Source organism: Pleurodeles waltl, chromosome 2_2 (assembly GCF_031143425.1).
Source record: "Pleurodeles waltl isolate 20211129_DDA chromosome 2_2, aPleWal1.hap1.20221129, whole genome shotgun sequence".
In the NCBI taxonomy this organism is placed as follows: Eukaryota; Metazoa; Chordata; class Amphibia; order Caudata; family Salamandridae; genus Pleurodeles; species Pleurodeles waltl.
In genome coordinates, this window is record NC_090439.1 from 767,524,949 (window position 1) to 767,550,707 (window position 25,759).

At 42.4% G+C, this 25,759-nt stretch overlaps 1 protein-coding gene across 2 annotated transcripts in view; it reads left to right on the plus strand.

The window, feature by feature from the left end:
- Window positions 1-25,759, plus strand: part of LOC138282607 (polyamine-modulated factor 1-binding protein 1-like) — a 1,030,040-nt gene that overhangs the window by 469,686 nt on the left and 534,595 nt on the right. For both annotated transcript variants that reach the window (XM_069220389.1, XM_069220390.1), the window contains exons 8-10: window positions 5,934-6,071; window positions 22,047-22,205; window positions 22,398-22,481. In XM_069220389.1, coding sequence (XP_069076490.1) covers window positions 5,934-6,071; window positions 22,047-22,205; window positions 22,398-22,481 — 381 coding nt within the window. The remainder of the gene's footprint in view (window positions 1-5,933; window positions 6,072-22,046; window positions 22,206-22,397; window positions 22,482-25,759) is intronic.

Sequence of the window (25,759 nt, forward strand, 5' to 3'; positions counted from 1 at the left end):
AAATATAAAACAGAAATATTGTACTAATGGGTCACCTTTCCTGCAGTCAACACAGACATGTTTCACACAAACAGAGTAGTGAATATACCACAACAAAACAGAGCATAACAATACTTAGAGGTACCTCTAACTTATCAGGAACACAATAGTTGGTTTAATGGCACACTGCCACTTTTATTACGACTAGTTAGGTTAGGGCCCCTAATCAATGATAGGCCTACATGACCAACATATACACCACATCCCAATATACAAGTGATGCCAGCACAGAAATAGCTACATTAGACAATGACCTTGTAGCTATATACAGACTCTTAATACAAATTTTGTAATGCAGACCTTACATACCACCCCAGCGAGGGCTGCTCATGCAATAATTCCTTCACAAGAATAAATCCACAACCTGCCCAATCCATAATGGGAAAAACACCCACTGAGCAGGAGAAGATTCCATTTTGGGTTGCACAAAAAACAAACCAGCTGGAAGCAGTATTTCCCTATATCATCAGGGCAGGTAAACAGAGTGAGAGAGGAGGGAGGTCAGAACACCAAAGTGACTAAGTGAAGCTGAAAAAGGTCTTGCAAAGTTCTTCAGAAACCTTTATGAAAAAGGAAGAGAAACTTCCAAAAGAGAAACCTCAATTTAAAAAGAAAAAGGTTTCAGATATTTCTGCCAAACATGCTTAAAATATTGAGACCATTACTGAAGAACAGGACAAGGCTGTGACTCTGCTAGACAGCGCAGCAGAAGTCACGATGTGTTCCCAGAATCCTATAGTTCTTTTGGATGTGACACCAACTAACATCTTCCTTGAAGTTAAAACAGTGGACAGGCGTGTTCTCCCATCCGACAGGGTCTACAAATTAAGAATACAGATTGAGATTGACATAGAACACATCATAATAGTAATTTTCTGGAGAAGACTAACACTAAATTATGACATTATTATTGGCAGAAAACCTTTGAACACCTGAATTTGTCCACATGATCCCACCCAGAGAAGATATAATTTTGCCATTTTTCTCAGTCCGAGTTCCAGATACAGTAAAAGAAGCTTATGTCACAGATTGGGCATAGGCACAACCACCAGTACTGTATCACAACCATGCAGGATGGGATTAGATCCACAACACAGATCCAGCCTCAGTATCTGAATAACTTTGAGACTAAAGCACCAGTGAGCGCAATTCTCACACAGCTTGAGTACCAGTGAGTTTTTGAACCTGTGTCTCTTCCATTAATAACCCTTTGTTTTCCATAGCAAAACCATACCATTGACATAAAATAGTCTTAGATTACACACACTAAAGCAGCCACACATGCACATTTGCAATACAAAATTCACATAACACATCATTAATGAGAACAACATTGTGCGCCAAAAATATTTTAAAAACCTTGGATATTTCTAAAAAAAAATTCTGACAAACTCTAGCTTCTGAAAGCTGGGACTTGAGCACCTTCATACCTGTTGGCTAACAGAGAAAGTGTGCCATTTTCCCCAAGGATATAAGAACAGCCCTGGATTCTTCTCTGCCCGTGTGGCATCAATATTACATGATATTGATTATGGAGCATTGTCCAATGTGGACAACATGCATCTCACAGAAAACAATCTTAACGCACAATTAGCCAGGGTGTATCACATCATTTTGGGATTCGCCGCCCAAAGCTATAAATTTAACTTCAAGAAAACCAACATTTCTTTTCTTATGTCCTATTTGTAGGATACTAATTATCAGATGAGGTCAAGAGCCTAGCATCACACTTTCTAGAAAAAACGCACACAATTACAAGCTCCAAATACCATCAGGAAGTAATTGCTTGGATTATTCAACTTTTGTAGAACTTACATTCCTCAATATGCACCATGCATAAAACCTCCTTATGACAATATGCCCAGATTTCTCTAGCAAACATTGGATACCCGAACATGCATGCATTCTCAGAGCATTACAGCAAGACATGCTTGAAGCAAAAACACTTAGACATACATGACAGCTAAACAAACTTGGTCACCAGAGTAATTCCTTGTGCCATTCTGTTCATAAGAAATACAACAATTTCATGATGAAAATTCATCTGCCTATGCCAACACTTCGGCAATGAGGGATTAGCCAATGACATCTACTAGCTGGATTCCTAAAGTTGGGAATCTAGTTAGTGAAACAATTGCTTTAAAGAAGGAATTTAGCCCATCATATCAAGCACCAGTTCTAGTCCTGGGAATACACAGTCCCAGAACCCTCATCCTACCACTGCTGCCTGGTTCTAAAGAAAACCGTTTTGTTTCAATTGACAATGTCAGATTGCACCATGTGGCTGATCCTGCAGAGTAGACCAAGAGCATTTCTGGGTTTCTTTGGCTCACTCACTACCACATGGGATATACCATTTCAAGCACTTACCAATGCTTCAGCACGCAGAAATGCTACAGTTGTCTCCCCAAGCTTGGGGAGGGCATAAAGTGAACTTTTGTTAATTCCTGTCACCACTTCACTGACAAGAACTGTCCAGGAGATTTACTATTCCAATGCAATACAAATGGATGAAATTGTTTATTATGAACCACCAACTTTGGGTACATCTATCAGTTCTGCACTGGTTACACTTTTGGCACAAACTACTTCTGGTTACTTTACTGACATTGATGACATTTCTTCAAAATCTTCAGCATCAGTAACTGCACCTGTATCAAGAGCACTTATGTTTTACAACTAACTTAAAACAAATTTCAATTTTTTTTCCTTGGTATTGTCAATGGATACTATTGATACTGCGTGCCTTTCTGCTTTGTTTGGTTTTGCCATTGTTTTCTTTCTGCTGATAGATAGTCACTATCTTCCTGAACACGCTGCTGTTAAACTGGTGGATGAGGTTTTAACACCTTACCTATCATTACATACAGACCGAAGGGACTTGCCTCTTGGGAACATTTCAGCTCCTCCCATTCCTGATGTGATTGTTTGGGATAAAGTACTGTATGATATAGTTGGTCCTACTGAAGAAATTAAAATTATGCATGTATCCAAATTGTCTATGAATTATGCTATTAAACCGGGGGTTGTTTCTGATGAGTGCGATATTAAAATACTTGATTCTATGCTTTCTGAGCTTGAATATTATGCTATATTTGAATGTAAAGATGTTTAAATGCTATTTATATGACCATAGCGAATTATGGAGACATGTTCTCTTATCATTATAGTCAATATTATCTGCGCCAAGCTAGTACCTCTAGATTAGACTATAATTGCACACAGTGGGAACATTGTCCAACTCCACAGTTTGAAGTTCTAAAACATACATAGACAAGTTTACGTTTGTGCTCACTAAGACTTTTGGAGGACCCAGGGACCAATGTAGGCAAAAAGGGAGATGATATCCCTTGATGAATGTGTGACTACAGTACTCACCGCCGGAACCTCCATGAAGTGAGATTGCAAGGAAGCACAAGTACTCAAAAGGAGCTGTGCCACAGCAAATAATCCTTGAGTTAACATTAAAATGTGCTGGTACCAGTCTTAGTGAGCTAGTGCAATAAGAGGGTAGTCCCTGAAGAAGGCCATATTGACCCAGTAGGGGCATATAGATTATTGGCTGAAATATGTCGACCTTAAACCAGAAGTAGGATTATATTAGGTCTCCATGTACATCATACACTTTTTTAAATCTTGCCAGCGAGCACCACCAACAAAGGTATACTATACAATTTTAAACCACATCCCTTCAGTTTTTGCATGAAACACTTTTGAGGTGCAAAGAATCTTAACACTTGACCTGCACTGCTGTAATCAGGTGTGGAAGCACACCCTGGAGATGTTAGGCACCCGGGGTGGGACCCCTATGATGAAGCATGCCACTAGCTAGGTTGGTGGGTCAGGGGTCTTTTATAAGAACTAAGATGGCCGGCCAAACACACATGCACACTTAAGTGCACTTCACTCTCTCTCCCCGCTCCCGTGGCCCAGCCCTGCCCCTCCCTGCACTGCTGGCTGAGCCAGCAGATGAAAAATAAAACAATAGTGTAACTATCATTTTATTTTTCATCTCCTGGCTCTTGGCCAGGGGGACGATGCTCCTCCACCATAGCGAAGGAGCCCCCCCTGTGTAATAATCAGATAAACAAGAGTAAGACACAGTTATTCATGCAATAAGCACTGTGAATGGGATATTAGTTTTCTCGCTTACAGACAATAGACAATCTACTAGTTAGAAATTTGGCCTCTAGCATTGAAATGTTGAGCGTTTAGTGCTATGGCATGTGAGGGCAAGAGAGCCATAAACCAACTGATAAATCAATCAAGGGGAAGGGGAAGGCGCGGAAGTCCTCCCACTTGAAGGGATATTTTTGTGGGTATAGTCTGTGGAGAGAACAACTTGTGGCAGGACTATGCTTCCACCTGTAATAACATGTTTGAGGTGAAATCATCAGGTGCGACTTCTGCGCGAGGGTGGAGGAGCCTCGCCCCCCCCCCACAACAGCTACCAAAACTTTTACAATAAAACGATAATAAACAGTGTTTATTATCGTTTTATTGTAAAAGGAACGGGGCCACGGGCTGTGATGAGCACAGAGGGGGAATGCACAGCACTCCCCCTCACTGCGCATGTATGTTTGGCCGACAGTCTCAGGCCGGCCAAACACATATGCGCACTAGGCTCTCTCCAACCCGACAGCAGACAGAGATTCCCACACTACCTTTGAGCACCCTGGCTTGGCACTCTGACCAATCAGAATGCTGCTGTTATGTTGTCAAAAGCATGACAGAAGCGTTCAGATTGGCCACAGAGCACGCTGGGAGCCTGTGGCTGCAGCTGCAGTGAAGTCAAGAGAAGCAGTGCGGTGGTGGCGGGGCGGCGATTAAGGTAAGTGTTTTATTTTTTTAATACATTTTTCTCCCACCTCTGTGACATGCCGCCCGCCCCTTAAACGTGCCGCGAGCTGCTGCTGGAACTCATTTGGCTTTTTTTAAAGAATACAGTTTCTGGGCTCACTTTCTCTTGGGCTTGCAATGTTACAGACATAGTCCATCACCAGGCAACGAATATAATAACTTATATTTCCTTTAACATTGCAACCAGAAGCTTCACAACTGAGAAATTGATCATGATAGGTATTCTTTCTAATTAAATTATCCAAGACCTATAAAGAGTTTGTAGTAATGGAGCATATCTCAGACAGTTGCTGTATTATTTCCTATTGAAAACACTAGTTGTCTACAAGCATTTTAATTCAGGGCATGAATGTCTGCTATGTTGTGAAACTTATGTTCCTAACACATACCTTTATGGGGCCCAATTCAGGAAGACTTTTAGGTCTGGTTTTCCCAGCTTTACGTTTTGCAAAGAATTCATAATGGAAAAAGAAACCAAATATGTATTCATGCAGCAGCTTTTAATCAGCCCTTTTATCCACTGGTCTATTAATTTATCATTCATATTTTGCTTCTACCCACCACAGAAACAGGGGAAGGTCAATGGGTGGGCCTGCATATGCGTTTGGCTGTCTTCACTGTGAATGATGGCATTTGCTTGTGCACATGCACCTAAAAATTAATCAACTTCAGTGTCGGGGCTTAAGAGCCACTCTGCTTTCTTTTCCCCATTCATTTCAAGTTTTCATTCTATTTTTTCGTGATGGTTAATATTTTAGGCTTTTATTTTTGCACACCTAGGGACACAACTTTACACCATTTCTGTATTTAATTACTGTTTAAGTTGTGATGCCTGTTTCACATGCTCATATAAAAAAAAATCACAGGATTGCTTGTTGGAGATATTGTGCCCTACTCCTAATTTAGTTATAACTAACATGCATTTCATAGCACTGTACATTTAATCATTAGACCCATTGCAGACTAACATATCATTGCTCTACTAAATGTCCCACAAAACATGTCTATGATTTGCTTTTTTGTCATACTTTCAGGTGAACTGTAAAGAAGATTTGATCAGGAAACTAAACGATGAATACAAAGAGAAACGTAAAGAGCATGAGCTTAAAGTGGCATTACTGGAAGATGAACTACTGTGCATGAAAGAAGAATATGGCACTTCCCAAAAAGAGGTGAACTGATTACCTAAAACATGCAAATGAGAAAACTGTATTTTGTGCAAATTCAGAAAAAGTTTCCTGATGATCCTGATTAAGAATCTTTTTGTTCCGAAGTCCCTGGAGCAGGCAAGAACCATATATGTTGGTCTTTTTTTAAGTGCACAGAAGTCCTACCCATCCTGTCCTGGTTCCAGATGCACTACAGGGAGGATGCAGCCCTTTGTGTGGAGACAGGACATGGCCTATTCAGGTGTAAGTGTGACTGGGTCCAGTTCCTCCCTTCCATACTTCCAGGATGGCCTAAGAAGTCACACTAAGCTCCTATTGTGTGTGGCTATGCAGAGGAAATACACAAAGCCCAGCTGTCACTCACCCCTGAGAAGTGATCAGAGACAGGCAGTGGGCAACAACTGCCCAAGGTAAGAAAATGCCAACTTTCTAAAAGTGGCATTTTCAGAATTACAATTTAAAATCTGACTTCACCATGTTGTCATTTTACCTTGTGTTTACAGAGACATCAAACTCGAAAACTTTCTCTCTTCCAGGTTGTGAGGTATACTTATAAGATGTAACAAGGTAATCCCAATGTTATTGAGTGGGCTAGGCCTTGGTGTAGTGAAAAACGATTTTGGGAGTCTTTTACTACCAGGACACTAAGGCAAATGCGGCTGCAGATTATCACAGCCGGGGCAAATGTGGCGGGAAGCCACCGGCCCCGGCGGTGCAACCGCGGCGCAACCGCCACGGTCGTAATGACCTTGGAAGCACCGCCAGCCTGTTGGCGGTGCTTCAGTCACAACAGCCCTTGCGGTCTTGGACCGCCAGGGTTGTAATGACCGCCTAAATCCTTAAAAGTATATGCCATGACTTTTAGTTACGTTGCGTACTGCCCTCTGGGTTGTCCACGGCCTACCTTAGGGGCGATTTATGTGTATGAAAAGGGATGGTTTGGACCTGGCAAAAGGGTTACTTTGTCAGGTAGATGTTGCAATGTAAAATTGCACATACAGCCTCTGCAATGGCAGGCCTGAAACATGGGTAAAGAGCTGCTTAATCGGATGGCACAATCAGCTGGGCTGGCCTACAAGTGACAAATAATTTACTTGCTCTGGGCACATATACTGCACTATACTATGAACTTACAAGTAAATAAAAAATGCCAATTGAGGTTGGCCAATTTGACTAGTTTTAGGGAAGAGAGCACACGCTCTTGAGCACTGGTTAGCAGTGCTAAAGTGCACACAGTCCTAAAGCCAGGAGGAACGAGGTCAAAAGAGCAGAGGAGGTAGGCAAATAGTTGGGGAGAAGACCACCCAATGGCTGTCAGATCTAGCACTCGGATAGAATTTTGAAATTCCTGGGAGAAGTGAAGAAATTAGCCTGTACAATGTGTTGTATGATTCCACTGTGGTATATTTTAATATAACATTCAAACAAATTAAAGCAACATATCCTGGTGCAGTTCTTAATGTCCACATGAGTACAAATGAACTGGCAGATGAGGACAATAATATGTCTGCATTTTTTACGATTTTTGAGGGAACAATTACATCTCGTACACGCAACAGTAAAGCTTCAGTGATACTGAAATACATATGCTCACCAACATGTTCTCATTACATTGTCTGACTACCACCCTTTCAAGAGGGCATTGAGATACCTACTGGACAAGCAGGTGGATGCATCGCACTTGTAGATTTTTTACCTGGTGTCAGATTTAACATATTTATCCAGCTTCTTGAGCAAGCGTAATGGGTCAACAGAAACTATTTGCTGGGCATAATTGTTTACTTAAGCACAAGCCTAAGTCAGCCTGTTGGTCTTGTGCCTTTCTGCAGGGCCATCCCTAAACATTGTGCCTCACCCTTCTGTGCTCTGCACCCATTTGTGCTAGCTTTTAAGACTCTGTGCACTTCACAACTGCTACCCACTGCTAAAGTGCTTGTCCTCTCTCCTTTAAACATTGCAAAATGGCGTGCACCCAATTGGCACATTTAATTTAATAAGAAGGCCCTAGTAAAGTTGTACTACATGTACCAAGAGCCTGTAAATGAAATGCTACTAAAGGGCATGCAGCACTGATTGTCCCATCCACTGAAATAGCCCCCTAAACATGTCTCAGGCCTGTGCCTGTGTGTACATTTTTAAACTGCCATTTCGACTTGACAAAGTAAACCTATCGCTTGGCCCAAACCTTTCTTTTTAATACAAATACATTATCCCTAGGGCTGGGTACAGTGTATTTAAATACTTGGACATGTACTTTTATGTTTTACATGTCCTAGTCATGAAATTCTCTTAAATGAATTTTTCAGGTGGTAAAAAAGTCATGTTGCAGACAATAAGCCCTGTATATTTTATTGCCTTAGTTTGTTTTTAGGTTTGTGACTTAGGTCCTCATTATGAGGCTGTCCGTCCTCGTGGTGACAGTTGGACTGCCGCAACTTTAGCAGTCGATCTGCCAAATTACAACCCTGGCAGGTGGGCCCATGTGGGGACCACCATCTCTGCCGTGAACATGGTTCTGGATGGGTCAATGGTGGCCAGAGTTGAACTCAGCCACGGCAGTGCTGAACTTAGCACTGCTGTGCTGATTACAACCCCACTTTCCGCCAGCATTTCCATGGCAGTCACCCTGTCATGGAAAAACTGACAGAAAGCTTTGCAAACAGTGCGCATTCTGATGGTGCTGGGGTGCTACGGTGGCTACTACTGTAGCACGGTTCCCTCCTGGCAGCCCAGTAGGAACCTTGTAATATGATGTGCCTACCGATTAGCTTGGCAGGAACATTGTGATACGGTCATGAGAATGCCAGCGCTGAGTTAGTGGTGTACTCCTTGCGAGTTTGGCAGTCAGTTTGTCCGACTGCCAAACTCAGAATGTGGCCCTAACTTTTTTATCTGTGAAGTTGATTTTATTCCTTCACCCTAACCATATGCTTAGAATACAGGACCACGCTTGACATTTTTTTTGTTTCTATGTTGAATCTGGGCATTTGCCTGATGATAAGAATTGTTTGCTGTTTCATGCAAATTGCACATACACTCTTTCATCTTTACTAATGACTTTTAGACCTTTGGTACTGTAGTGTGGTCAGTTTTACGTATTCGTTGCGCTTTAGCTTCAGGCTTTAGGCCTTTGTGCACTTTGCCCTGAATATATTTTATTCATTTGCTGACAGCTTAGAGCCTCTGTGCCCTTTGCTTTACATGCTTTTTATTAGGCTTCGTACTGTTATTTTTCGAATAGCCAGTTATACGGTGTTGTTTTGTTATTCATATCACACTGTTTTGCCTACTTCAGCACTGGAGTTCTCCATAACATATTTACTCTGTGCTTCAGTCAAGGATACAGTCTGGTACATTGCCGATAGACGTGGTAGGAGTTTAGACTTGGCATTCCTGCGTAGGGACATTTTGTGATCACAATGACATGTTAGTTATAAAATCACTTCCTTGTCCCAATACACGCAAGAGGGAGATTCCGACCAGGGTACCACAACTAGACGCTGACTGCCTCGTTGCAGATGCTGAACTGAGATCACAGGTCTTTGCTCAGGTATGAGGTCTGATGTCTCCACAGTGATTCTGACAGGCAAGCTAGAAGCTTAACATGCTGTGCTCTAAATAGAACAAGCAGAGGGAGAGTAGAAACTGTTAGACAATATGATAGCTTTGTTCTTATGTTTTACTCTCCTGGTGACTATCTCAATCCTACTGTGTTGTATCGTTCTGGTTATTGCGGCTCACGCCTTAATATCTAAATTACAGTTGTTTTATTAAAATATTATATAAAACTTATACTGTCTTTGTCATTTGTATATGAGATCATATTGGAAATAAGAGAGTTGGTTTGGATCTGAGTGACCACGACTTCCCTGAGAAGTTCCAAAGATGTCATGCGCTCGGCTGCCAAATCATTCCTTCCTCCTGGGAAAAATGAGGCACTGCTAGTTAGCCAGAGCAAAAAACGGATTTAGGGTGACAGAGTTCTTTACACGTGGGTCAGACTCAGTCCCCCACACCGTTATCGATCCTGCCACCTAGAAATCCAGTAGTCTCATTTAGAATAATGAGAGCCCACGCGACATGGCACCGCCAACGTTTGGTCTGGCTCTGATGTTTAGGTCTGACTGACTCTCTTGGTCTCATATATATTTTGACTCCTCGGTTCCGTATACGGAGACGTCCGTGGGGCTGAGGCTTTCCGCCGCCACGGGATAGGTGCTTCCTATTGCTTAGAGGTTGGTTGTTCAAGCTTGAACTTTGAAAGGAAAACCCCGATATTGGTGTGCCTTCTCTGACCTGGAGCTATTTTTTATAAATGGCGAATCCTAATGTAGTGAATATAGCAATCAATATGCGTCAACCGCTCACAGGACATCTGTTGACACATGGACTGACGGTCCAGGGGGGTCCAGTCACTTTTGTGGTGGACGCCCATGCAGCCTATAGAACGGAACTTTTTTATTCTTGGGTCGGATTTCCAGCAGTGGATGGGGGTACAAATACTTTTCACGAATACACTGTTGCGAATGTCCCTGGACAATACAGGGCTTACGCTTACTTAGAAATACCTCTATCTTATCAAGAACACCATAATTGGCTTGATGGCGCCCTCCCACACACAGTTGCACAAGTTAGGTTAGGTCCACTGAGTAATGATGGTCCTACCTGGCCTTTATTGGCTACGTATACACCTCATCCTGCGGTTGCTCAATTGGCAGTGGTTGAAGTTCGTCGTTTATATACGGACTTAGCGGCTACATATAGACGATTAGTTCAGTTTGTAATGCAGACACTAAATACAAACGCAGCGCATGCTGCTCCAGCGCACCCACAGGCAGTGGTTCCGGGTATTAATCCGGCCACTGTACACTCAGTTATGGGTAAGGTACCGGCTAAATGAGAGGAGACTCCATTTTGGCTGGCGCAGAAAATTAATACGCTGGAAGCAGTATTTCCCCATACGGGACCTCAGGATAAACATAGAATTTTGACGATGTGTTTGCCGTATGGGATGGTTCCTCCGGTGGACCTTTGTAATACCTGGGGCACGGTGTTTGCCGCGCTCTACACTATGGCACACGGTACACCGGCATTAGCTAATTTACCGGACGTGCTTAAACAAATTCAAGATGAATATGGGGCTGCCCCTGCCTTAGATTTGGGCATGCAGTTGCTGGGCAATTTTGCCACAGTTTCTTCTATTATTTTGAGTAATCTCAAAGGAGAGGCAGTAGCACTAGCGGTGCGAATGCGTCTTCGGGATGTTCCGCTGCTTAATCAGGAGCGGGAACTTCCGAGAATAATAGCGGAAACATATTCTAGTATTGGTCGAGATAGCCTAGGTGCTAGACCACAGAAACCCCAGTTACAGGCTAAAAATAATAAAGATAATGCTAAACAGCAACAACCTGAGGGTTCAAAAAAGCGCTGGGAAAAGAAACAGCAAACACCTCAAAAAGATGGTGGGCAGTCTCCGCAACCGGAGACCCCACAGAATAAGTATAATCTTCGGAATAGGGATACTTTGAAGACGCCTGATAGATATCAATATACTGATACACGCCAATCTCGTTCCTTTCAGGACTCCTCGGAAAAGAGAGGTGGGCGGTCAGAGCGGAGGACGGAGGACGTGAAACCGAGACAGGATTCACAACGCTCGGCGGAGGTTTCTATTAAACAAGAAGAGAAACCGCTGCAACAAAAACAGCAATTTAAAAAGAAGAAAGTGACAGCAGTCTCAGTTAGACATGCCGCTCAAGAAGAGAGTTCTCTTGACGAACAAGACATGGGCGTTAGCACTGTTAGACAGCACGGCAGAGGTCACAATAGTTCGCCGGAGTCTTCTAGAGCATCTGGAGGTGAAAGCAACTGATGACTTCATACAAGTCGAGACGGCGGATATGCGAGTCTCTGATCCTGATAGAGTATATGAAGTGACTCTGCGATTGGAAGGGGACATTGACCGTATTATAAACACCATTTTTTGGGACCATGTGGTAAAATCATATGATGTTCTGCTGGCCGAACAGGATTGGCCACCTGACTTTGTTCGCAACTGTCCGGTTGGGGAGGAGGTTATTACCCCTTCCTTCTCACCACTTGTTCCGAGAGAACTAGCGGAGTCCTCTAGTAAATCATGGGCTCTAGCACAGGCTCCTGCCTTGTATAGAAATAACGTGGGGTGGGACAGACAATCACCTTATCACGTAATTCCGATAAAGGGCGAACCTCAGCCACAACCGCAGTATCCTATTAAATTTGAAGCAAGGGCATTGGTTAGGAAAATTCTTACACAATTGGAGTACCAGGGTGTAATTGAGCCCTGTGTCTCGCCGATGAATAATCCCTTATTTCCGGTTGCTAAACCGGACCATTCATATAGGATAGTGGTGGATTATAGACATTTGAATAGTCATACACGCACATATGCAATACAGAATTCACATAGCGCAGTGCTTATGAATAATATAGTGCGTAAAAAATACAAAACTACATTAGATAACTGGAATGGATTTTTCTGCCAGAATATAGCGCCCGAAAGTCGGGACTATACCAGTTTCAGTGCGTTTGGCTCTCAGAAATTTTTTTGTCGTTTGCCTCAGGGGTGTAAGAATAGCCCCGGACTGTTTTCGGCTCGTGTAACTGAAATGCTGCACGAGTTGGACCCTGAAGCGTTATCATATGTTGATGACATATATCTGACAGATGATGAGATTCTGCAACATCTAAGGCGTGTATCGCGCATTGTTGTGGGGTTTGCTGATATTGGCTATAAGTTTAATTTTAAGAAATCTAAGATTGCCTTCCTCAGCGTCATTTTCCTGGGATATGAGTTGTCGAGTGAGGGCAAGAGCTTAGCGCCACATTTTTTGGAGAAATGTGCTTTATTGCAGCCTCCTAATACGGTTCGGAAGCTCCAGTCATTGTTGGGGTTTCTGAATTTTGGCAGAACTTACATTCCTGATTATGCTACGCGTATAAATCTCTTATATGAATTGATTCGCCCGAATTTTTCGAGTAAATTTTGGACGATTGAGCATACACACATACTACGAGAGTTACAGACTGATCTCTTAGCTGTTAAACACTTACACACTGGACAATAAGACACATTTAGTCATCAGGGTGATACCTGGGGCTGTTGGGTTTACGTATGTCACCTTTAATGAGGGTGAGACAGTCCCGATTACATACAAGTCCCACTTGTATTCTGCTGCAGAACAACGATTTGCACAGACTGAGAAAATACTCACTGCAGTACAGATGGCTGTGATTAAATAAAGACCGCTTGCCCAGGGCCAACGCATTATTGTCGTTTCCCCGATTCCGGCCTTAGAGGCTGTTACAAAAGCGAGTGTTCCTAATTCGAAAGCTTTACACCCGCGATGGATACAATGGGCTACGTCTTTGACAGCCACTGATGTAGATTATGTATTTGACCCTAAACTGCAGACTCAAGAATTTCTTCAATATGAGATGGAATACCCTGTTCCTGCTGGTACGTTGCCTATTGACCAATATCAAGTGGTCATGTATACCGATGGCTCTGCGCAACCAGCGGTTGGGACTAAACAACAGTATTCTGCTGCATGTGCGGTGGTGAGCGGCACTATGGAGGGGGAAGTGTTCTGCCCCCGACATACTTATACTAAAACCTTGGGAGATTGCACGGCACAGCTGGCTGAGCTCAAAGCTCTATTGTTAGCGTTGGAGCACGCGGATCCCGCGGTTTTAACTTTGCTGGTCTGTGACTCCTACTACTGTGTACAGTCTTTCAATGAATAATTAAACTATTGGAAGATGAATGGGTTCAGAGATTCTAAAGGCAACACCATTAAACATAAAATGTTGTGGGGTAAGGTTGCGGATCTGAAGGAAACGCTTCCTAACGTCCATGTTGTGCATACACTTGGACACCAGTGCATTGGAATACACGTTGCTGGGAATACTTTGGCTGATGAAGCCGCGAAATCGGCAGTGGCTGTCGCCACTGTGGCCGCAGTGACTCATTCGAGTTCCAAACCAGACACAGAAATTTTGGCTGCCATAAAGGCTACGGCTGATGGCACGCCCTTTCCTAAAGGATTTCCTTCTAAATATAGTTACTGCTTGAATGGTGCGCTGAATGCTACTGTTACAATTCCAGGCATTGGTGTATGTGAAATTCCCAATAAAATTGAGAGACCTCGATTAATTTCTGCAGCACATGAGGGGGTGGCTTCTGCACATGCTGGGGTGGCTGCCACGATTTCACTTTTACAGGCCCGTTACTGGTGGCCTGGTCTCTATAAAGAGACGAAGCAATATGTCCTTTGTTGTGACGTTTGTCAACAAATTAAAGCGTCGTCGGCTAGACGCCCGCTGCAGACGCCCCTTCTGATTTCAAATAAACCTTTACAGTGTGTGTACTTGGATCATTGTGATCCGCTGACACCAGATAGTGCATACAAATATATATTGGTTGCTGTAGATTCGTGCTCCAGATTTGTGTGGGTGTGGCCACAACGCTCGGCTGACGCTCGAACTGTTATTAAAGATTTGCGCATCTTTGTCGATACATTTTCAGTTGCGGCTTTTCATTCGGACCAGGGCCCTGCTTTTGCCTCTAAGGCATTCAGGGACACCATGGCTTCGTTGGGGGTCCAACTCCAATTCTCGTCTCCATTTAATCCCGAGGGAAATTCTGTTGTGGAGCCTTTAAATTGTGATTTAAAGCAATCCTTAACGGCCAGGGTTATAGGTACCGGTCGTGGTTGGCTAGCCCACCTATATGGAGTACAGAGAGCACTTAATAACTTGCCTAGAAGCTCACTGGGGGGTTGTACTTCATATGAGTGCCTGTTTGGAACACGAATGTATGTTCCTGATCTAGATGGTCCTGGTGTGGAGGTGGCAGATACGCCCTTTGACATAAATGATCGTGTCACTGTTTTGCAGGATTTACAACAATTCCGTGAAGATAACTCTTCTGCCAGTGCTGCCTCCTCAGGAATTAAGGACGAGCCAGTAACACCTACTGGTTGGATACCCAAGATTGGGGATCTAGGGCCAGATGTAGCAAAGGGTTTTACCCATTCTGTGTCTATGGGAGAATGTGTTTGTACATATGGCCCCTAGTGCGTGAAAAGGTCACAGTTAAAAAAGAATTTGGTCCTTCTTATCGAACACCTGTCCCTGTGTTGGGGGTAAGCGGCACGAGAACTGTGATTTTACCGCCGCTGCGAGGGGCCAAAGGAAATCGCTTTGTTTCCATTGATAATGTCAAGTTACAACATGTGGCCGATTCTGCACAGCAGACCAAGAGGGACACCCAGTAGTTCCGGAATCCCTCTCACTACTGGGGAAGAAGTCCCGCTGCAGGTGATTTTTACCGACACTGTTTCCTCTCCGAGCTTGGGGAGGGTCGATGATGATCTTGTGATTGTTCCACCGACGACGATTAATATGGAATCTTTTGATCAACTTACTGTACGTTCTACTGATGTTTCTGAACATGTGGTTTATAGCGTGCCAAGGCAAGAGCCTCCATCTGCTTCTTTGTTCACAGTTGCACCTTTTGCTAGAACTGCCTCTGGCTGCTCCAACAACGCTGATACTGATGTGTCCGGCTCCTCATCCTCGATGTCTTCTGTCCACGGTCCACGTCGGATGCTGGATTGGCTTAAACGCACATATTTTGTTTTTCCTTGGAACTATTTGTGGCTATTTTTGGCCGTGATCACTCTTTTATTATGGTTGGGATTTGTGGTTACTTTTTTTCTGATAATACATGGTCATTTTCTTCCTGATCGATCTGACATTGAGCACGTGGAGACTGTGTTAAAACCGCATTTTTCGTCTCATATGGTTCGAAGAGACTTGTCCACAGTAAACATTTCTGCTATACCAATTCCGGATGGGATTGTGTGGGATAAAGTAATGTTTGATATATATGGTCCCACTGAATTGATTCAAATACCGTATGTCCTCAAATTATCAATGAATGATATTGTTATACCTGGCATTGTTTCTGATGATTGGGATGTGAAGACAGTAGATTCTATGCTAACGGATTTGCAATATTATACTGTCTATGACGATGAAGATGCTTACCAATTTAGAGATAATCATGGTGACATGTTTTGCTACAACTATTATGGACACCACTTTATTCATAAAGCTAGTAGCCCTAAGTCCATATTTAATTATGTGCAATGGGAACATTGCTCAACTCCTCCACAAGGGAGTTCGAAAACTTATTATGATAAATTTGCATATTTTTCTGGGCATGATCAACGAAATGCTAAGTCTTACTATTTTAAAGTTGCACCGTATTCCAATAAGCAAATGTTATTGACCGATACTAAATTACTGTATTCAAATTTGTTTGTATCTAAACTTTCGGTCGAGGGGTATGAATACTGGTTTAAAACTGTTGATTTGAAAAGTGTTTGGGGTTAAAAAAATTGGCAAATTCGAGGCAGGGACACGTTATTTAGAGCATGTATTATCCCTGTGCAGATGATTTTCCTCAATGACACAGTACAACAGACTAGCTGTTTGGGCTTAGCGACAATTAGGGAGTTGACTTTGCCTAGTATACCTGTCCCTTCTAAATTGAAAGATTGGCAGCATTATGTGAATGCTACCTTTAGTGAATTTACACATTGGGTCCAGAATGGTACGCTTAACATTTCATCGTTACATCCAGGCGGGTGGTTATTATGGCCTGTAGACACTAATGTGTGTCATCAAAGTTTTGTCACCTCTTCAGGGGGGTTCAGGACTAGTAGGGCAGACCCTCGTTACGTTTCACCAGAACATGCTGATATTATAACTACATACAGTGTGGGGAACCTTTGTCAGCAATGGTTGAAGTCATCCACGCTGGATGCAGTTAAGTCACATCTCACGTTACTGTCTAATGATACTGATTTACAAATTTTTTGTCGGGTCCCAAAGTACCACGGAAGAAAAGGTTCTTATACGAAGTTTATAATGAGATTTGGAAGTTGCAATTTACTTCGTGTTTGAAGCACGTTCCGGTGGGTAGATATGAACTATTGGGAGAAAGTTACATACACGAGGTGTGGGAGCTTCCCTTTCAGTACAGATGTGTTAATGGTTTGAGGGAGGTTTTTCTTAGCGGCAGCGAATGCGAAGCTTCTGTCAGCCATTCAGTGGTTTGTAAACAGCTGTCCTTGCACGGGGCGTGTAACGCTTCGATTGCTAACTTAGCTTGTTATCTGAAGGGAGTTCCAGTCCCAGTTATTAAAAACACTTTCCGGGTGCTTTCTAACGGCAGTTACGTTGTTCTTAACAGCGAACGTTGCTGTGGCATGCGTGCCGGAATAGTTTACATCGTCGTTGTCAACAAGGCCGTTACGTGCTGCGGGAATGTGTTGTTTCCCCCCACTCAAATTAGGGAGGTAGCAGACATCTGGCCTCATATTGCTACTTCCAAGGTTGATTTCGACAAGTTGAGTCGGCTAAAAGCTTTATTGTTTCAAAAGCATGTGGCCCTTACATCTGCTAGCGAGACCTACGCACTTCAAGTGGCAAGGTCATCGGCGGAGATACAGTCCCTTTTGAATACTAACTTTCCAAGTCACTTCGGTGAACTTGTGGGACGTATATTTAATGCATCCAGCACTGCTGGTATTGCACATTTTTTCAAAGCCGTTGGTGTTGGTTTTACTCACACCTTCTCTTCCATATTTGGTTTGATACCTTCGGCTATACATTCTATTTTCGGAAGCATTTTTGGGGGTTTCCCGATTACTTTGGCTTTATTGGCTGGAGTTTTGCTGTTGTTGCTATTTTTTTCGCAATGGCTGTCCCGTCACAACGAGATCCTGTATTACTGCTCCCGTCAGCGCAGCTGTGTCGTGAACGCATGATGCAGCATTTTGGAGCAACACTCCTGGGACATTTGGAGTGTGACTGGTCTCTGTCATTTAGACAGGTTTTGGATTGTGTGCAACCCGTGTTTCGATGCCTTTGGTGCTCGTTTGAACATGCACTGGCTCTCTGGCTCTCACTGCAGCGCTCTCCAATGGTCGATACTGATCTGTTGATGTTCCCGATTAGGGCTCATTCCCAGACTTGTGCACTACGGATGCACTTGCTTCGTGAGGCGGTTTATGAGATTCCCTTCCTGGAGGAAGATGGTATTATCTCTTTCATAGGCCCTGCACGGGGTGCCACCCTGAATGGTTTTGAGGCTTTGGATCACACCTGCTCCATGGTACTTTGTGGCATGGATCTTCCGGTATTAACATATATCGAAGTGGAGGAAGTCCTGCGTTCTGTTGCTTCTGTTTGATGATTGGATTTTTTTTTTTCCCTTTACAAAATTGACACAATATTGAATTTGGTTTTATGGTCACATGTTTCCTAAATTTATGACTTTGTTGTCTTCTCACCTTGTCGAAATATATGATTTTATATATTGTTTATATCTGGGGCATCCTTTTATATTATTGGAACCAGTTACTACCGACAAGGGGAGGGTGTAGTGTGGTCAGTTTTACGTATTCGTTGCGCTTTAGCTTCAGGCTTTAGGTCTTTGTGCACTTTGCCCTGAATATATTTTATTCATTTGCTGACAGCTTAGAGCCTCTGTGCACTTTGCTCTACATGCTTTTTATTAGGCTTCGTACTGTTATTTTTTGAATAGCCAGTTCTACGGTGTTGTTTTGTTATTCATATCACACTGTTTTGCCTACTTCAGCACTGGAGTTCTCCATAACATATTTACTCTGTGCTTCAGTCAAGGATACAGTCTGTTACATTGCCGATAGACGTGGTAGGAGTTTAGACTTGGCATTCCTGCGTAGGGACACTTTGTGATCACGATGACATGTTAGTTATAAAATCACTTCCTTGTCCCAATACACGCAAGAGGGAGGTTCCGACCAGGGTACCACAACTAGACGCTGACTGCCTCGATGCAGATGCTGAACCGAGATCACAGGTCTTTGCTCAGGTATGAGGTCTGATGTCTCCACAGTGATTCTGACAGGCAAGCTAGAAGCTTAACATGCTGTGCTCTAAATAGAACAAGCAGAGGGAGAGTAGAAACTGTTAGACAATATGATAGATTTGTTCTTATGTTTTACTCTCCTGGTGACTATCTCAATCCTACTGTGTTGTATCATTCTGGTTATTGCAGGTCACGCCTTAATATCTAAATTACAGTCGTTTTATTAAAATATTATATAAAACTTATACTGTCTTTATCATTTGTATATGAGATCATATTGGAAATAAGAGAGTTGGTTTGGATCTGAGTGACCACGACTTCCCTGAGAAGTTCCAAAGATGTCATGCGCTCGGCTGCCAAATCATTCCTTCCTCATGGGAAAAATGAGGCACTGCTAGTTAGCCGGAGCAAAAACCGGATTTAGGGTGACAGAGTTCTTTACACGTGGGTCAGACTCAGTCCCCCACACCGTTATCGATCCTGCCACCTAGAAATCCAGTAGTCTCATTTAGAATAATGAGAGCCCACGCGACAGTACTATCTCCTGGAGACCTAGAGGGAGGGAAGGAATACCGAACTGATGTGTACACCACAAACACGTTCTTGAATTATTTGAATATGCTGGACTTAAAGACGTTTCTGATTTTACTATGTAGAGGTAGAAATGTCCAGGTTATGCAATTTATTCAAGAAACCGTGTCAAGGGCCGCATATGTTCTACTCTGCCCCACCTCGTATGCACATGGAACATGTGCTCAAAGTGTTTTGATCTCCACTTCCAAAATAAGAAGGAACTGAGAAAATTGTTTGCAGGTAGCATTGTCCCCCTAATCTAGAACATTTTATACATGGTTCATAGAGCCTTGAACTGTATCCCTTGTTGTACCAAGCACCAGGAAGGAGGATAGAATGCAAACACAGTATGAAACTTACATATAACAACTTCTGTGGCTGGATACTTTCTTGTTGGACCTACGTCCTGTATACTGATGGGTTCCTGAAGGTTTTCTCTCCTCAAGCTTACCATTTTTAATGTTGCCTTTCCAAAAACTGGAGATGTAAGGAGAGTTTCACAAGATTCTCCAAAAAGATGGTTGTATAATCCAGTTTTGCAAAATGGGAAGTTGTCTTGGAATACAACTGAAAAGTAACTATCCTTCCTTATTTCAAGCAGTTCTTTGTGGCTTAATTTTGGGTTACTTTAGAATCATGCTTCACTTTGTTTGTGAATGTTGTTGATTTTCAAGAAAGGCTTGCACTTCACGTTTGCCAGTGAATCTGGTGCTAATCAGAGTTGCTATGTCTCCGGTTTGTAATCTTCGATAGATCACAGGATAACTTGATTTTGTGGGTTGGATTTGGGACCCATTTGCTGGTTCCCATTGTCTTGGCTTAAGAAACTATCAAAGTCACTTGTCAGGAGAATGAGAAAGCTTTGTTATTTTGGTGTTCTCTGATTGTCTCTGTAAGAAGTTACTTAGGGAGTTTTGGCCCTATATTGATTAACTTTTCTTGCCGTTTTGCACACAAGCCTGAACATTGAATGCCATTGTTTGGAATATACATTCATTCAAATTAAATAAAAAGTGCTTCTGAGCCAAGAGTGGGTATGACAAGGGAGTCTGGTGCTTGCCTAGTAATCAAAACAGGAAGCTTACATGTAGTGAAGTGAACAGAAGTAGATGGATATTGTTGGGTGTCCATGGAAGGGTTACTTCTATCCTCTAGGGCTGTGGGGGGATAATACGGTCTGTATTTTTCTGACTAGACCTAAACATGGTGGAATTCTCAGAGTTTAGGGCTGTTAATTAGCGAGAGTTGATTACTGGCTAATGATTTCCCTGACTCAGTGCCACCAGTTCTTAATTTGCAGTTTCAGTTGTATCATTTCCCTCACACAATGGTGCAGAATTTCCCTTTAACAATTTCTTGGATTAATCTAGTTGTCACATCAACGACCGTCATCTTTAATCCAGAGGACTTTATTCTACAAGACCAAGGAATAGATATTATATTTTGACTTTCCTGGTGTTAGATGTAGTTGGTGGTAAGGATATCAAGTTTCCCTTGAGAATTGCGGTTTCCTGTTTTTTTCTTGTATAACAACTGCAGTTACCTTTGTGAGGTTGCTGTGAGTTGTTTTTATTGATTCAGTTTGGCTGACTCCTAATAACTGTCTCTACATTATATGTCAAGTAGGCATGATTATTCCAGCAGTCTGCTTTGTGATATGAAGGATTTCTTTTTTAAATGTGATTTTGAAATTAGTACTTTTGGACCATGTTAAAATCGTGCATATTCAAGAGGTAAACATATTTTCCTTTCTTTGATAAGTGAACTAAGAACATGGCAGTAGGAAAACAGTAATGAACAAGGTAGTCTCTGTTAGTAATAACTGAAATTTCCAGTAGGTACCCAGAAAAGATCAGTGAATGGCTTTACATGCAGAAGACACAGAATGTAATAGTTAGTTATTCTTAGGTAAGTGCATTTATTAGCATGTCTGAATTGTGGAGTTAATAGGTGACAAAAAAGAAATGTCATGTAACTTGTTCATTATTTATCATAGTGCTGAAAGGAGATCAACATAACAAGGGAAGGATTGAGATTTGAAAAATAGTCCAAAATTATATTTGGAAATTTCCAGGGAACTGGGCAAGAAAGAACCACTGGGACAAACTGTCGACCCAAGAATCAGAAGCAATCTAGAATTTGAAAAACTGAGGGAACCATAAAATGTGGGAACATTAGATGATAATTAAGGACTGTTTTTTATGAGGATTGCGCTAATGATCTATAAAGGATGGTATCTTGATCAAGCAAAATTGCCAGTGCTAAGTGACCTCATTAGTGAGTCTGGGACCTGAATAAAGGAATGACACTAAACAGCAATAGACAGGTACAATTGTCTGCACTGTGTGGTAGATTCAATGACTTCTCTCTATTTCATCCTATCCCATTCTTTGCAGATAGGATAAATAAAAATATTAATCCCCTCTACCTCTCTTTGTTAGATTTCCAAGCTTGAAAAGGTGACAGTAGAGCTCAGGAAGGAACTGAACCAACTGCAGTTCCTGTATGAAGGGGTAATTGAGAGCAATGGTCGGTTAGAAGGGAAATTTGAAAGTCATCTGATAACTGCTAAGAATGAAGAAGATGTACTCTCAAATGAGGTAGGCATTTGTTGTGTTCAGGATTTTGACCATTCTGAATTCAAATAAAGGTTGCTTATGTTAATATTCATACATAAAGCATTGCTAAAGATTTGCTGTCTCTAGGTGCCGCAAAAGGCACATGCTGTTCCAATAGTAGTACTTGTCTGCAGATTGTAGAAATAATGCTTACTTGTGTGCTTGACCTTTCAGCTTTGCTATAAAGAAGACATAATCCACAAACTAAAGATGCAACAAATTTGTCAGGAGGAAAAACTGAGTACATCGGAAGAGAAGGTAAAGTATGTGGATGCTAATTATGGTGATTGTTTTTTTTTGTATTTTAAAATATACATGCCTCTTGATAATACTTTTGAATGTGTGAAATTATTCATTATTAAAATAGACAACTGGTGTCACTAGTATTGATTATGTTTATAATGAAAGCCATATATTTAAAATTTTGTTTTTATGTTTCATTAATGCATAAATGCTTCATCGTGGAATCAGAGCAGATTTTCACAGTGCATCGTCCATGCCAAACATTTTACGTTTTTGTCAGGTCTGACATACTTGAATTATAACCGGCTTTAGAATATTATGTTCAGCATTAAAGGACATGTTCTATAAAAGTATGTTTTTTATGAAATCTGGAATTATTGTGATGCAAGCCCATTTTCTCTCTGAGGCACGGGATCTTCATTTCTGGTACTTTGATTAAAAGCACTCCCCTCGAAGTTATTGAGAGCATGAGGGCCCAAAGTGGGGGCACCTACTGTACCTATCAATAACTACTTGTAAGTGCCCCCCGATATTGTTGGTACTGTAAATCAGACCCTCAAATGTTTGAGATGTAATTCATACGATGTGGTGTTAGATATTGAGTCTCTAGCTGGCAGAGGTATGCACCTGTCCAAGTAGGAACCACAATACTAGTTAGGGCAAGTCAGATACAGAACTAAAACTAACCTGTGCACACCCTCTGGTAGCTTGGCACAGAGCAGACATGCTTAAGATTAGGAGGCAATGTGTCAAGTATTTGCTCAACCCTTAAAAAAGTGAAAACACCACACAAAAACAATTGACACCAAGTTACACAAATAAATCTTAATGAACAAGACCAAAATGACAAAAACCAATCAGTAGAATTTGAGATTTGAATATCTACAATTGTAGTGAGTAAAAGCTTAAAGCACCACCCAGGGCTATCTGGTCATGCTAGATGGAGGTAAACCAAAGCTCAGGCCAGTTGCTTTAGAGCATGGGCTGACTACAGGAACACATTTTTTCCTGTTGAACAGTAACTTGTGTGGAGGGTTGGGTCGTCGTTGAAGACCCAAAGCGAGGAGCAGAGGAGATGATGCAAAGGTGATATGTTGGTTCCAATCCATGCAGTGAGGGGATGCATCATCTTTGAGCCGCACAGTTGTCAATCTTCAAGCAGGTATGCTGCATCAAACCTTTTGTGATGAAGGAGATGCTTTGTCTTCGAGCTACACACCTGGTGATAGTAAGGCAATGCATCAGGGCTAAGGGCGATGCGTCAATCCTGAGCTCTGCAGTGGGTGCTGGGATGTCTTTGTCCTCAGTGGTGCGCAAAGCATTGGCACCAAAGAAAGATGCATCTGTTCTGATTGGCACATTGATGATGCATGGATTTGTGTAGGAAGCAGTTGCTGAACTCACATCCAAGGACCCAGGACTGCCTTGGCATCACTTGGAAGGGTAGGACCCACACTTGGCAGAGCCCAGAAGCTATAGCAGAGGTGAGTGAAGTCTTTGATCTCCCTGAGACTTCAGAACAGGAGGCAAGCCAGCAAGCCCTTGGAGTCACTTGGTCCTTGGGATAAAGAGATACAGGTCCAGTCCTTCTCGCTCCCAGGAAAGGAGGGCAGCAGGCAACTGGGTGGGCACAGCAAAGCAGGAGCTCAGCAAAGTCCATCAGAGTTCCAACAGAGTGGCAGTCCTTTCAGGAGGACATCAGTCCTTCTTCCTGGCAGAGTATCCTCAGGTCCAGAATTGTACTGATTGGGTAAGGTATAAAGTCCAGTTTTTATACCAAGTGGTGACTTTAAAGTGGGAGGAGGTGGGGGGAGTTCAAAGAGGATCTTGAAGTGCACATAGGTCCCCCTTTCCTGTCCTAATTCCAGACATAGTAGAGGGGTTTCTGCAGCTCTTTGTGTGGAGACAGACACAGCCCTATTCAGGTGAAAGTGTTAGCTCCTCTCTCCCATCTAGCTCAGGAAGGCCCATCAGCCTGGTGATGGCACATCAGAATGTGCATGGCCCATCAGCACACCTCATTTTCCTTTGTGTGTGACTGTCGAGAGGGAATGCACAAAGCCCAGCTGTCACCTAATCCCCATGTGTATTTGAGGCAGGTAGCTGGCACACGGGGCTTAGGAGCAGAAAATTCCAACTTTCTAAAAGTGGCATTTTTAAAGTTGTAATCATAAATACAACTTTACCATTAAGGAAAATGTATTATGATGAGTCCATTGGTACCAAACACAAAAGTCCTACTCCTTCTCAATCAGGAATTACACTTAATAAATGTACTAAGTAATCCCCAATGTTTCCCTCTGAGGGGGGATGTAGGCCTCACATTAGTGAAAACAGAATTTGAGAGTTTTTCTCTACCAGGACATGTAAAACTAAAAAGTATATGTCCTGCCTTTTACTTGCACCACACTATGGGCTACCTAGGGCTTACCTTAGAGGTGTCTTATGTGTAATAAAAGAGGGGCTTAAGGCTTGGTAAAGGGTTTTAAATGCTGAGTCGGCCTGGCAGTGAAACTGCACATACAGGCAGGCCTGAGACATAATAAAGGTCTTCTTAAGTGGGTGGCACACTCAGTGCTGCAGACCCACGAGCAGCATTTAATTTAAATGCCCTGGGCACATACAGTGTACTTTACTACGACTTATAAGTAATTTAAAAATGCCAATTAGATACAGCAATGTTACCATGTTTTAGGGGAGTGAGCACATGCACTATATCACTGGTCAGCAGGGGCAAAGTTCCCAGAGTTCTAAAGACAACAAAATCTAATTCAGCAAAAAAGTGGAAGGGAAAGGCAAAAGGTTTGGGGATGACCCTGCAGAAAGGGCCAGGTCCAAAAGGATGTGTGCATTTTTCATAAATGAAGCACAATTATTGAATTCTGACATGCTGAATTAAACATGTACTTACAGTCACAGTCTGAGTTGATTCCCTGGTGTTCTGCTTTGAGACTGCAGAGTCCCCATGAATAACTACAGTGCAAACGTTGTATGCTCATGGAAAAGGCGAGGTACGCCTGAAGGCCGTATTTTTGTAGCAGTAGCTGGTGAATTGAACGCATTTCTTGCACTCCAGGCTGTCATAAATGAGCGAATGAGGTTATTGTTGGTGCAGATATGAAAGTAGCTGTTACAAAAAATGTGAGGGAAAGCACAAGACTTTAGCTTTCTATGTCATAATATTTTTCAAAGGGTTAATAGTAAATCTCTAAACATGCCACCTACCAGTAGTATCCCTATTCTCATCTGCTTCTTCGGACTATTATGTCACTTAAGAAAAGGGGTTTTCTTGC